This window comes from Mytilus edulis, chromosome 3, assembly GCF_963676685.1.
Source record: "Mytilus edulis chromosome 3, xbMytEdul2.2, whole genome shotgun sequence".
Classification (NCBI taxonomy): Eukaryota; Metazoa; Mollusca; class Bivalvia; order Mytilida; family Mytilidae; genus Mytilus; species Mytilus edulis.
Window position 1 is genome coordinate 10,435,620 of NC_092346.1, and position 13,156 is coordinate 10,448,775.

Genomic DNA, 13,156 nt, shown 5'->3' on the forward strand with positions numbered 1-13,156 from the left:
ATTATAGCTGACTATGCGGTTTGGGCTTTGCTCATTGTTGAAGGCCGTACGGTGACCTATAGTTGTTAATGTCTGTGTCATTTTGGTCTTTTGTGGATAGTTGTCTCATTGGCAATCATACCACATCTTATTTTTTATATTGAATTAATAGAAAAAGTTATTTTATTTAAATTTTTGGATCATAAAATATTTTTAAACATTGTAAAACAAATAGGTGAATAAATAAAATCAGTAGTTTAGAATCCTGAAACCTGAACAGTATATAGTTTGGTTATAGCAGGTTCATTTGTGTTTCTACTACAACCTATATACAGTGTACCTGTATTGTCAATGTCTAAAGAGTATGGACAACGGATACTTAATTGATCCTTAGTGTTCATGTAATGAATACACTCTCCCGAAGTGTTGAGGATATGAATTATGTGATTATCCATATCTGTAACTATGATATTGTTTAATTGTGTAGCCACTAAATCTTTAGGTCTAAATGTTTGTTCTTTGTTGATAACTGAATGACCACTATATATCCACCTCACTCCATTAGTTTTATCTAATGCCACTATCCTACCACTCCTGTCTGTATTGAGACAATCTAGGACATAAATGTTATTGTCACTGTCTGACGTTATTCTTTGTGGAGCAGAAAAGATAGGATTTCCCTCATTGTCAAGATCATACACCTGCTCTGTTTTTCCATCTATATTCATCACAACCACTTGCCTTGATCCATCAACTTGGAAGACAGGTCCTTCCTTTCGGGCTCCAACTATAATCTTACGATCCTGAGTTACATGGACAGTACTACTAATTAATGGTTCTACACTATACTTTGAATTTATTATATTTGCTGTTGTATGGCAAAGTGTTTTAAGATTTGATTTTGCGGTAGATATAAGTAAGTCTCCTGATGATAAGAATGCTATACCAGCACAATTTACCTTTACTTCTTGTTCAATATTTAACTTTCCGTTTGATAGTTCTATTTTCTGTAGGATTTTGTCTGCTATATTACCTATCCACAATGTCCCATCATCACTGCAAACCAACTGTTCAACAAGATTTAGTCCAGTTTGATACTGTTCTATAACTTTAGCTTCATACTGTTCCTGTGCATAATCATCATCAGACTCAGTTAGTTCTCCGTGTAATGCCTCTTCAATTTTCTTTTTTCCTGGTATACTCTGATGCAGTCCTTTAACATAAGTATTGACCGGTTCTCTGCTATGTTTTCTTGCTGCTTTTTCCTCTTTTAATGCACTGAAATCTGTGTTAACTTTGGCTTCTTGTTGTTGTGAAGCAATGTCTTTGATATCAATAATAGTATGTTGGTCAGTCGATTTTACTTTGTTATGAATTTTCTGACATTTTGTACACAAAAGAAAGTCACACTGTAAACATTTCCATTTGATCTCGTTCGATTCTTCACATAACTGACAAAGCATTGGAATTTGCCCTTTACATAGCGAGTTTGAATATGCCATTATGCTGAACACACTTGATCGCAGTGAATGTTGTTCCAAAAATAAATTTATATATGTAACTAGATCGAAGTAGTACAATATGAATTTGTTTAAATAGGTATGTCAAGGTATATATTCCCTCAAATTATTGATTTTAGTATTTAAATGTATACTTTGAAAGGTGAAGGTACCATTTGGGGTGTAAATATTTGAATTTTTCTATTATATTCCTGAGAGATTCTGCAGGCCCTAAAGAGATTTATAATAATACCAATTTGTTCAAACAGTGTGAACATTCAATGCAAAAAATTGTACTACTTTATTATTAAGGTGTTCATATTTCATTGTATTTTAAGATCTCTCTCAGTAATCTTTGTACACCATATTTGCACATATAATACTTTGACTGACAAAATTATTTTATATATCTTCCTTTATATAAATGTTTGCATACACCTGATAAAACAAAATAAAAAGTGAACTAAGTACTTTTATAGTTTGTTTTAAAATATGAATAATTCTACAATCTGTGTATATAACTATACAAACCTTTGCTACAACCATGTACCATAAGTTGTATTAAGCTTTTTGTTATTCCCCCCCGTGTGGTGGAGGGGACATTTAGTTTTACCCTTGTCGGTCTGTTCATCTTTTCGTGTGTCTATATGTATGTACGTCAGAAAGTCCCAAAGTTGGTTTCTGTTTTCCAACTTTAGTTTGCCTCAACAAAATGTTATGAAACTTATACACATTACTTATTACCATAAAACTCAGATCAAGTACAAATTTGGGTAGTGTCACTTTTACTGTTCTTCAGTTATGTCCTTTATAATATATATGATATTCAAGCAGGCATCATCTGTGTCTGCCATTTATATGTTTAAATATGCATTGCTGTGAGGTTGTCATGTGCAGCAGTGCAGTCATAAATGTCACATTTAATTATAAAGTGCATCTCTTTTATTGTCCGCCACTCAGAATCAGGCATGGGTTAATCGTAATTAATTAATCGTAATCAGCTGTAATCGATTACATTTTGCAGTGTAATCCTATGTAATCAGTAATCATGCCATTTCTGATTACAAGTAATCGTAATGTAATCGATTACAAGTAATCGTAATGTAATCGATTACATGGCAAAAAACAGGTGTAATCACAATTACTTTTAGATTACTTTAAGATTACATTCATATGATTACTTGCTGATTACAAATCTTGTATATATATGAAAATAGTTTTTGATAGACAAGATGAAAATAAGAAAATGTAAAGCTTGAATGAAAAATCATTAAACTAGTAATCACAATGATGGGACCTTGTTTAATGTGATCATCTATATAACAAATCTGTATAACCAAGTGTTTTATTTTGTTAACCGTTTACAAAAGGAAATTTACTCTCCAATATTTTTTGTGAGATTGAGCTCTTATGATACAAGAATATGCCTTGAAAGCATTTTGTTTCCTTGATTGAAAACTTCTGATATTAACTCCAATTTCATATCAGTTTACCCAATATTTTTACATAACTACATTGAAATTCAAATGCAGAAAACATTTAGTTCCTATTTGACTTTGATGGTCGGCATAAATATATAAGCCCACTTAATTCAAAATGGAAGTTAAAACCAGGTTGCATTTATTGACAAAATTGAATAAATTTTATTTTCCATAAATTTGTGTATAATATGTGCTTTCTTATTTTTATTCTTTATTAACTTTGAGCCAGTATAAACAAGTACATGTACACAGTCCGATATGCGGTTTAAATAGAACAAAAGAATTCGACCTCTTGTGTTTAGAAGGTAGAAAAGTGAAATGAACTTTGTATACGGTTGTCAAGATGTCACCAAAGTTACTTTCCGTAAAGTCATTATAAATTTTATATTTGCGTTCACGTTGTTTAATTTTCATATTGTACAATTGTTGACAATGCAACTTGCAAACAATCGTTTTTAAAACGACCATAAATCAAGCTGTTACGTCATTTAGGGGGTCTCCTTATAAACTGCTACTTTTTTTTTGCTCGACATAGAAAAAATCTGGGAAAAATTACAAAAATTGAGAAATGAATTGCCAATCGTTTAAGACCATTCCCAAAGTGGCACACCTAAATTTGACATTTGGACGCAATTTCAAAGTTGGATGTTATATGACGGGGTTTTGTTAATTAATTTACGAATCGAACACACCCATCCTATATATGTAACATCACATTACTTTTAAGTGATTAAAACTAATTTTTTGGAATAATATTTGCATGTTTGACATGTTTTTTTCTTTAACAATTACAATTACACCAACAGTCATAATTTCTGTATTATTTAAAAAAAGTTTTGTTACACATTTTGTTACACCTTAGTTATACAGTAACCCGGATTGGTTGACTATTGTGGAAGTTGAGTTTTTGAGGTAACATAAATTTATATCGTTGTATTCCTTTTGTTTGTGTTAACCAATTGTCGTTTGGAATTATTTTTTATACGTCATTTATTTATCTTGCAATTTCTTGTAATTTAGTTTGCGTCTTATTTCTTTGGTGTCATATTCACCGTACGCTCTTCAACAATGAGCAAAGCCCATACCGCATAGTCAGCTATAAAAGGCCCAAATATAACAAAGTAAAACAATTCAAAGGAGAAAACTAACGGCCTTATTTATATAAAAAAAAATGAACGAAAAACAAATATGTAACACATAAACAAACAACAACCACTGAATTACAGGCTCCTGACTTGGGACAGGCACATACATTGTACATAAATAATGTGGCGGGGTTAAACATGTTAGCGGGATCTATGTAAAATTTGTATTCGATCATACAGTATAATAAGTCGGTAGTTGCCCGCGAATGGATTTTTTTTATTCTTTGCGTCTTATTTGTTGATTGCAGTTGGTTTTTGTTTTGTGTCATATGTGGAGATATGATGTGATTTTGTTTTTCTTTTGATGTGTTTGCATCTTAAATTGGGATTGCACCGAGTTATTTCAGGATTTCTTTTGTGCTGTATTTTCGATACATTTTTAGTCTATCTTATAGCATCTTACAATTGTCCGGCGACATAATGTGATACTTTTTTTGTTCGCCAATATTATTCATACGATTTGAATTTACTATGTATATCTTTTTCTTTTCTTATTATAGTTTACCTACAGTCGAAAATTTGCAAGACATTAAGAGTCTTTACTTATTTAACCGTTTTACATTAGACTCAATTTTATTATCGTTTATCACATAAAGACTCGATTGTATTATAGTACTTTACTTGAATAACCGTCCCACTGTCAGTTGTATGTTAGTTCTTCACAACTCAAACAGATTCAAGAATATCAAAGTTCCCTTATATTAATTTTTACCGTATACGGTGGCTCACTCTATTTTTCTCATACTTGCTCACTATTACAAGTCAAGTACTATAAAAAGTAAAATCACAAAAATACTGAACTTGAGGAAGATCAATTGGGAAAGTCCATAATCACATGGCAAAATCAAATAACAAAACGCATCAAAAACGAATGGACAAGAACTGTCATATTCCTGACTTGGTACAGGCATTTTCAAATGTAGAAAAAAATAGTAGTGCACCGGTGTCTTCATATTTCATGTACTACACATGCGTATATATATTACTTGAGTGTGAAACATGCAGACAATACTCTACCAAAGCAAGCCAGGAAACAATCCATCAACAAGGAATTAAGACTGAGCTAAGGGGAGCTCGTTCCAGTCATGCTCCAGTGATTCCCTACGTTTAATCAAACATATTTTTCCGACGAAAGCCAACCCCCCTTCCCCCGCCTATATTCTTGAAAATGTTGTTCTTATGTATACATACTTATCTCCATGATATTGTCTCAAGTCTTCAGTTTCTGTACCGAACTCTTACAATCAACCAAGTCGTTGTGCTTGGGTTAAAATTGTACTTACTAGACAGTCTTTGATAATCTGTTTATACAGTTTTGTACAAGAGTAATGTTTGGGATGCTTAAACCTTTGGCATATTTTGTATGTTGAAAAATGAATATACTAAAGACCTTTTTGGGTGTTTACATTTGCGGTTGACTTGCATGTTTTATGTAGAATGTACAACCTGTTTCATTTGAAAAAAAAAAAAATTCTAAAAAAAAATAAAAGATAAAAGATAACGAAAATTAAGCATATGCTCTTTTAACTGTTCTTGAACAGGGCTCCAATTTAAAAAAAAAAAAGAAAGAGTTCAGATGATCAAGTTCTTTGAAGAAGGAGAAAGGGGAAACCAATAGCACTGCTATATCATCTCAGAAATTATATAAATTATTACCATTAGTATTACAAGACTATGAAGGATGCATTCACATCTCTTCTGTTATGGAGATGTTTGACAAATTCTGTATATAAAAAAAAAACAAGTTCCTTTTGTGACATAACTTTATTCATATAGATTATTTCTCCTACATATCTTTATATATTGCTTTCTTTAGTTCAAATTGGAATCTCAGATAAGCATCTGGTACTTTAAAACCTCTCCTCTCTGTTCCATGCCTCTGGTCGACATATGTACTTCAGAATAATTACTGACTGTCAAATGTATAGCAGAACGTACATAACTTCTTGATAAAACTGCTGTCTATCTCCCTTTTCGACGCTGCAAAAAAAAAATATCGAACAGGCAATTAAAGAGGGGGTTGCAACCACATGTTCCCCGTACAAACGGATCGATTCAATTCTCATTCTGTAAACAAATATTGTAGGATTGTTAAGGTATTTTGGTGTTTTTAAAAGCCCCTCCCCCTTTTTTTAATATACACCACAAAAAAACACATTTAGTTAGGATAAAGAACTTATAAACGATAGTCCTATAATGTAAGGCTTCGGAGTTTCATATCTTTAAGATTCAACATGTTTATCGGAGTGTTTTTTACTATCAATGTTGAACCGTTAATTTTTATCGGATTTTTTTAACTACCAAATGGCAATGTTGAACCGTTGAACCGTTCAACATTGATAGTTAATAACAAAAATTCGATAAAAAATGTTGAATGTAAATGATATGAACCTCCGGTCTTATATTAAAGGACAATATATAACACTTCTGAGGTTCATATCGTTTACATTCAACGGTTTTATCGGATTTTTTTTTTACTTTTTACTATGAACCGTTCAACATCAATTATAGTAAAAAAAAAAAAACGATATAAAAACGTTGAATATAAGAGATATGAACCTCCGAAGTTTATATAATAGCCTTACGGTAAATAGAATAATTGAAATTCAGTTAATTTAGTGTGGGAGGCTATTTTAATCCACTTTCTGAGTGTGTATTATATAATGTTACAATGTAACAAACCTATCAAACACACCGTGAAAAATAACATTATCTCCCCTGGAAATGCTTAACAACAAGACACAAAAAACTGCTACCTTTTTTTGCTCTATATCACATAATTATGAAAACACATTACATAGATAGGGAATATTGTGCTTGTGTACACGTTTGAATGTGTAGGTGGAACACTCAGAACGATCGTCTGTAGATTTATTTTTTTAATTCGTCCCAGCCTTTCCGGGTTCACGTAGCAACACGTTTCTTTCCTTTCCAGCTATTCCTGATTATCAATTAATCCAAAACATGCATTTATCCCAAAGCAACAACTATTAAACAACTCACCTATACCAATGGTGATCGTCTAATTCCTATCTGATTCCTTTAATCGTATCTTTCTTGACGACACCCATCGTTGTAGCGTCTACCATTGGAGGTAGCGAAATTACATGATTTGACAGGAGAGCGAAAAAAACAAGGGGAGCAATTTTATCGAACCGCATTCCGGACTGGTACAGTGTATACATATGGCATAATATTACAAACAATATGCATAGTAAACAATAGGTGACGTCAGAAGTTTCATCAATACAAAATATCTTTTAATACAATAAACTGTTTCTTAATATAAAGAGAAATGTATAATCTTTCCTAAGTAACAAAACTGTTTTGTGTTTTCACCTGACAATAATTCTATTTATTTCTAATTAGATCAAGTATTAAAAATTTTCAAACAAATAATGACAATCAACCACTTATAACTTTATTGATATTGTTATTAAGACAATAAAATTTTACTACCCAAGCCCACCTATTGTTTGTTTAAAAAAAATGGAAGTAGTGATTAACACCTGTAAAAACATTAATGGATGTGTCAATTATGCCCCAACAGACAATAAAACTATATTTAATTAATTTTTCCTTATTTTCAGTTTTTTTGTTAATTAGGCAGTTGGTTACAATTTATAGTTAAAAATAAAGTTATATCTTTTACATAGAGAAAGGACACTTGTCTATAGCTATTTTATTAAATTACACATGTTACACTGTACTTGTCTATAAATTATTCCTTTAAGAAAAAGATGAATAAATTAAGGCTTTTAAAAAAAATCACCAATATAAGCTTTATTGTGAGGATAAAAAACTTTGATATAGAAATATACAATGTAATCATAAGTAATCTAAAGTAATCATGATTACAATAAAGAAAAGTAATCTAATGTAATCGATTACATATGAAATAGGGTGTAATTGTAATGTAATTGATTACATTTTATTAGCAAAGTAATTGTAATTTAATCGATTACATTTTAAAGTAATTGACCCCATCCCTGCTCAGAATTACATTTATTTCATGAGAGATGCAGGTAATGTTATAATTTACCAATGCAGATGTGCTGGAATTGTTCATTATTTAAATCAAAGGAGAAGGTCCGGTAAGGACCGATTTTGGCCTCAAATTTCATGTTCATCTGAAGAAAGATTTTGACCACTTTTTAAACACTTAAATGTCTATTTTATTTGAATCAATCAGTTTATGTGAAAGATTTTAACTGATTAAGTCATAAAAAACGCACCGATTCAAGCTGAAATACGAAAAATCTACCAAATATGCCGAAAAATGTCATTTTTCAGATGGTTTTTGTCAAAAATGAAAGTGGCCGCATCCGTGTTCATCCTCAACCTTTATATATGTTATGTATTATCATAAAATACAACTTACATTTCAATATTAAGGATGAACACGAATGCGGCCACTTTCGTTTTACACAAAAACCGTCTAAAATTTAACAAAAATGCTAGAATTGTGAAGATTTCAGTAATTTAGCATGACTTAATGGTTCTAGTACCCGATATATGTGCATTGTATTGTCAAAATCAGCCCAAATTTATGTAGCAGAAGCATTTTACTGTCCAATGAATAACTTGAGGTTTACATTTTAACAATTTTGTAAAACTGCTATATTTTGGGGCCAAAAAGGGGTCTTACTGGACCTACTCCTTTGTTGATAGGGTACTTTTTCATCTAAGGCATCTTGCAATCATTTTGGTTTAACTGTTCTTTTTTACTGTTCATCATTTATTTAAATTACTTTACCTGAGTTACGGACATTACTTAATTTTTCCGAATGCAAAATATTTCACATGTTTATAGACAAATACTTATTGTTTATGTTGACCATATTTTACAGATCGCCTGACTTAATGTTAATTTATTTCATATTTTACAGATTGCCTGACTTAATGTTTGTGTTTTTCATATTTTACAGATTGCCTGTAAATATATGTTGTCAATGCACAATGATGCTCATGGGAAACCGTTAGCCAAGCCTCCGAAGTCAATCACTAAGGAATCACAGATTCTGGGGTCAAGGCTATTGAGGGAGGGACAGATCAGACATCTGGAAGTTCTGTCCTTAGATCTACTCAGTAATGGAATAAACTCCTTACATCAAATGGGTGCAGTCAGGAAAGAAAAAAGGTAAATAGTGCAATTGCTTCATATATTACTAGTATAAATTTTTTGAGGGGCCAGCTGAAGTACGCTGCCGGGTGTGGGAGTTTCTCGCTGCATTGAAGACCCATTGGTGGCCTTCGGCGGTTGTCTGCTCTTTGGTCGGGTTTTTGTCTCTTTGACACATTTCCCATTTCCATTCTCAGTTTTATTACATTATATTAATAATGTAAATAAAGAGCTGCTGAACCAACGCCACCTATGTTTTGTGCTGGTAGAGTTCCCTTTAGTGGATACCAGATGGTATGCATGGTTGTCAGTTTAAAAAATCAAATACCGCTACATTGACAACAACACTTGTAGCTGTATATTTACAATGATACATTTAATGGCTAACGGTAATTAAACAACATCTCTAGCTGATGGTCATAGCTATAAGACATCTTGATTACCGTAGCCGTATTTGGCACAACTTTTTGGAATTTTGGATCCTCAATGCTGTTCAACTTGTTTGGCTTTATAAATATTTTGATATGAGCGTCACTGATGAGTCTTATGTAGAGGAAACATGCATCTGGCGTGCTAAATTATAATCCTGGTAACTTTGATAACTACTTGACTATCCTAGGCTTTTTAAATCAATGTTTTAACATTAATTCTTGGCATATAGAAATAAGAATATGTTGTGTTATTGCCAATAAGACAACCATCTATAAAGTCAAAAGGACAAAGGTGTGAAATATTACATAGTACAGTATGTGATATTTATCAAACTGTCCGATTTACAGTGATTTGTACATTTTCTATTATTCCTATTTAAATTTCAGAGATAACCAGACATACATGTTCCCAAACACAGTCAAACTTACAGCTGTTTGTTCAGAAATAGGTAAGATAGAATTTAATCACTGGGGATATTCCAATCATATTTTAACTTTATCTAAGGTACCTATGCTGTTTTAAATTTTGTATATTTCATTAAAAAGAATAGGGGAGTGCAGTTTGTCTAGTTTGAGAAGAGATAAAAGGAGGGGCAGCAATAATAGTCAGAAAACTAGATGACAACTTCATTTAACTTGCATTCTATATCTACGACAAGGTAACACCTCCCGAAACGAAAGCTTATTTTTATAAGCTAGAGTTAGAGGAGGGGATAAGGTCTCTGCGCAATGCTAGGCGGTGTTGTCGTAGAAGTTAGAATAAAAAAGTACAGGTTCCAGCCCCGGCACCAGGGAGGAAGTTACGAATCAAATCTACTCTAACATCGTTAGGTTGATTTTCTAGGCACTTTATATATATAGTTACACATATAAATCTAAGGATTTTGTCATTTGCACATACCAACGTGGTAAGGTGCATGCAGAGGCTATTTGTCATATTGATAAAAGTTTTCAAATGCATTTTTTGTTGTTGCAAATTTAAATATTTCTTTGCAATTTTAAGAAGTTAAAAACTCTCAAATCCCATATTATTTCAAAATAAGTATTAAAAAAGATTATGTGGCTTAATGTTTTAAAATTCAATTATGAAATTAGAAGTTTCTTAATGAATAGTATCAATTTTATTTATTTTTCAGAGAAATATATAGATGTTCCCCATATTCCAGAGGCCATCATCAATGTGTCATCCAAAACAGTCACCATAAATGCCAAGTTATAAATATACAAAAATCATTGTCTGTTCGTCATTCAAAACAGTCACCATAAATGCCAAGTTATAGTCATTTAAAGGCAAATATATGTGTGTCATCCAAATCTGTCACAATCAATGTCAAGGAATAATCAACGTCTGTTCATTGTCCAAAACAGTTTTGATTAGTAGACAGTTATAATGATATGAATATCCACCACATGTGATTATTCTTAGATCTTCAATATTGGCATCAAGACACTGACGTAAAACAACAATTATAATTATATCTGGTGCCTATATTGTAATATTTAACCAAGTTACAGTGACTTGACAGTTAGTGTTGCTCTCCACTAATTGCAACTCATTCAAAATTTTGACCAAATTGCAATTTGTTTTTAATAAACCAAATTGTTCAACTGGTCAGAATATTATTCAGTCATAATATGAAAGTGCAAGGTGATAAAATAAAACATACTTACAATCCTATAAGACTTTTTAAAACTCCACTTAAATGATGTTGTGACAAAATTAGTCTATCAGTTTGTATAAGTATATTATAGTCATAACAATGCTTAAGGTGAACTTGTTATTTTGAATTGCTATGAAAATGTTTAAACTGACCAGTAGAACAATTTGATTATATAAAACAAATTGCAATTTGGTCAAAATTTTGAATGAGTTGCAATTGTTGGAGAGCAACACTAACAGTCAAGTCACTGTAATGGTGAATATAGGGATTCTAGTACACCTGCAACAACAAAAAAATGGCTTTTAGGTTTATTTTGAATTTGAATTTTTCAATTCTTACTCCAAACCGGAACACAAGGTATTATTTTTGTGTTTTTCTACTATTTATTTTGATTTTTATAAAGATCTAATTTATGTCTGGGGATTTTTTCACAATTATCTTAATTACTAAATAATCCAAAAAAAAAATGAAATCTTCATTTAAATTTCCACTGTACAGATCACTTAAGGTCTCTAACAAGTAAACAGGTATAAAAAGAAGTATATTATTAAATTGCCTGAGGTTAAAAAAGATTAAAATTAATTAAGAATTCTATGTAAGTAGGGAATGGAAGTAAGATGAATGTCACACAGTATCAATACTTCCTTTTCTTGATGCACAGTAATATTCATTGTAAATAAGGTTAAATACTTGTACATTTTTGTTGAAGCTTGTCTGTGATAATATATAATAAGTGTGTCTACACTTTTTTGCCAACATAATTATCAGTAGAAACTTTGTTTTTTATGATTGCTATGTTCCAGTTGAGTTTTGTTTTATGAAATTCACTTGTAGTCGTTTTTACATTTGCATTACATTTGACATAATTTTTTATTTCCTGTTTTTGGAAAATAATGAGAAAATCTTATAGATTTTGGCTAGAAGTATTATTATCTTTTCATTTCCTATTTTTTGATAGATTTACATTTGACTAATTTTCCAGTTTCCTGTTTTCAAAGATTTTATGATAAGGAGGATTCACTTAAAATTGTAATTTCTGAGGATGAAATTTTCTCAGCTTCTGCATTCAAAAGTTTGTGTGATGTTTTAAAATTACACTGTAATAAAAATATTGATCCATTCAAGATGTAAATATTTCCTAGTTATCATTAAACTTAAAAAAAAACAAAAAACACTGTTTTTAATCTAAGTCTTTTGATGTTAAATATTTTAAAGGTGTTAAAGATGGCAAAACCGAGAATCATTTTGATTTTATTGTTTGGTTTGTTGATGTTTTGCTAGGATTTCATCATTTACTGCTAAATTCAGGGATGGTAGACAAATTCTCAAGCAGGGTTAATCTATGATGTCTCACTGGTTTAAATCATCATATTGTGAGTTGCTGTTATCCAGCTTTATACCAAAAGTAGTCATTCAATGTCACTTTACTGTTAAGAAGTGCAGTTTTACAAGTGCAACGGTTCATTATTGACCTGAAATACTGGTCGACTCTTCAAATTTAAAGTTAACATGTAGCTAGATTTGTTTAGATCAGTACTGTTTTACATAAAGCTGTAAACTATTTTTTTAAATATAATTTAAATGATACCATTCTTATGTTTTGCCATGTTGTTTAAATTCTTGTTAATTTCATGTCTCCATATTAATATCACTATTGTTTATGATATTATTATTTTGTTCGGTTATTTATTATTTGTATGTAAAGGAGAAGTCGTTTTCTGTTGCAAACTTGTGTCTAATCCTATTGTCAATGATTTTGGACAATAAAATATGTTTAATATAAACTTATGTTTTGACAAATTGTAGCTATGTTAGTTGGTTTTATCTTACCAAAGCTA

The 13,156-nt window shown here is 31.1% G+C and overlaps 1 protein-coding gene and 1 long non-coding RNA gene across 2 annotated transcripts in view; one reads left to right on the forward strand and one right to left on the reverse strand.

The window, feature by feature from the left end:
* LOC139515791 (dihydroxyacetone phosphate acyltransferase-like) overlaps window positions 1–12,490 on the forward strand; it is a 54,318-nt gene extending 41,828 nt beyond the window's left edge. Inside the window, exons 12-14 of the mRNA XM_071305486.1 lie at window positions 9,033–9,244; window positions 10,045–10,106; window positions 10,794–12,490. Of these exons, the coding sequence (XP_071161587.1) occupies window positions 9,033–9,244; window positions 10,045–10,106; window positions 10,794–10,876 (357 nt within the window). The 3' untranslated portion in view covers window positions 10,877–12,490. The remainder of the gene's footprint in view (window positions 1–9,032; window positions 9,245–10,044; window positions 10,107–10,793) is intronic.
* On the reverse strand, window positions 5,854–7,782 carry LOC139515782 (uncharacterized). The gene is made up of 2 exons (XR_011662842.1): window positions 7,108–7,782; window positions 5,854–6,084 (listed from the first exon to the last, which is right to left on the reverse strand). It is a non-coding gene; the product is annotated as an uncharacterized lncRNA (long non-coding RNA).
* Window positions 12,491–13,156: the final 666 nt, after the last annotated feature.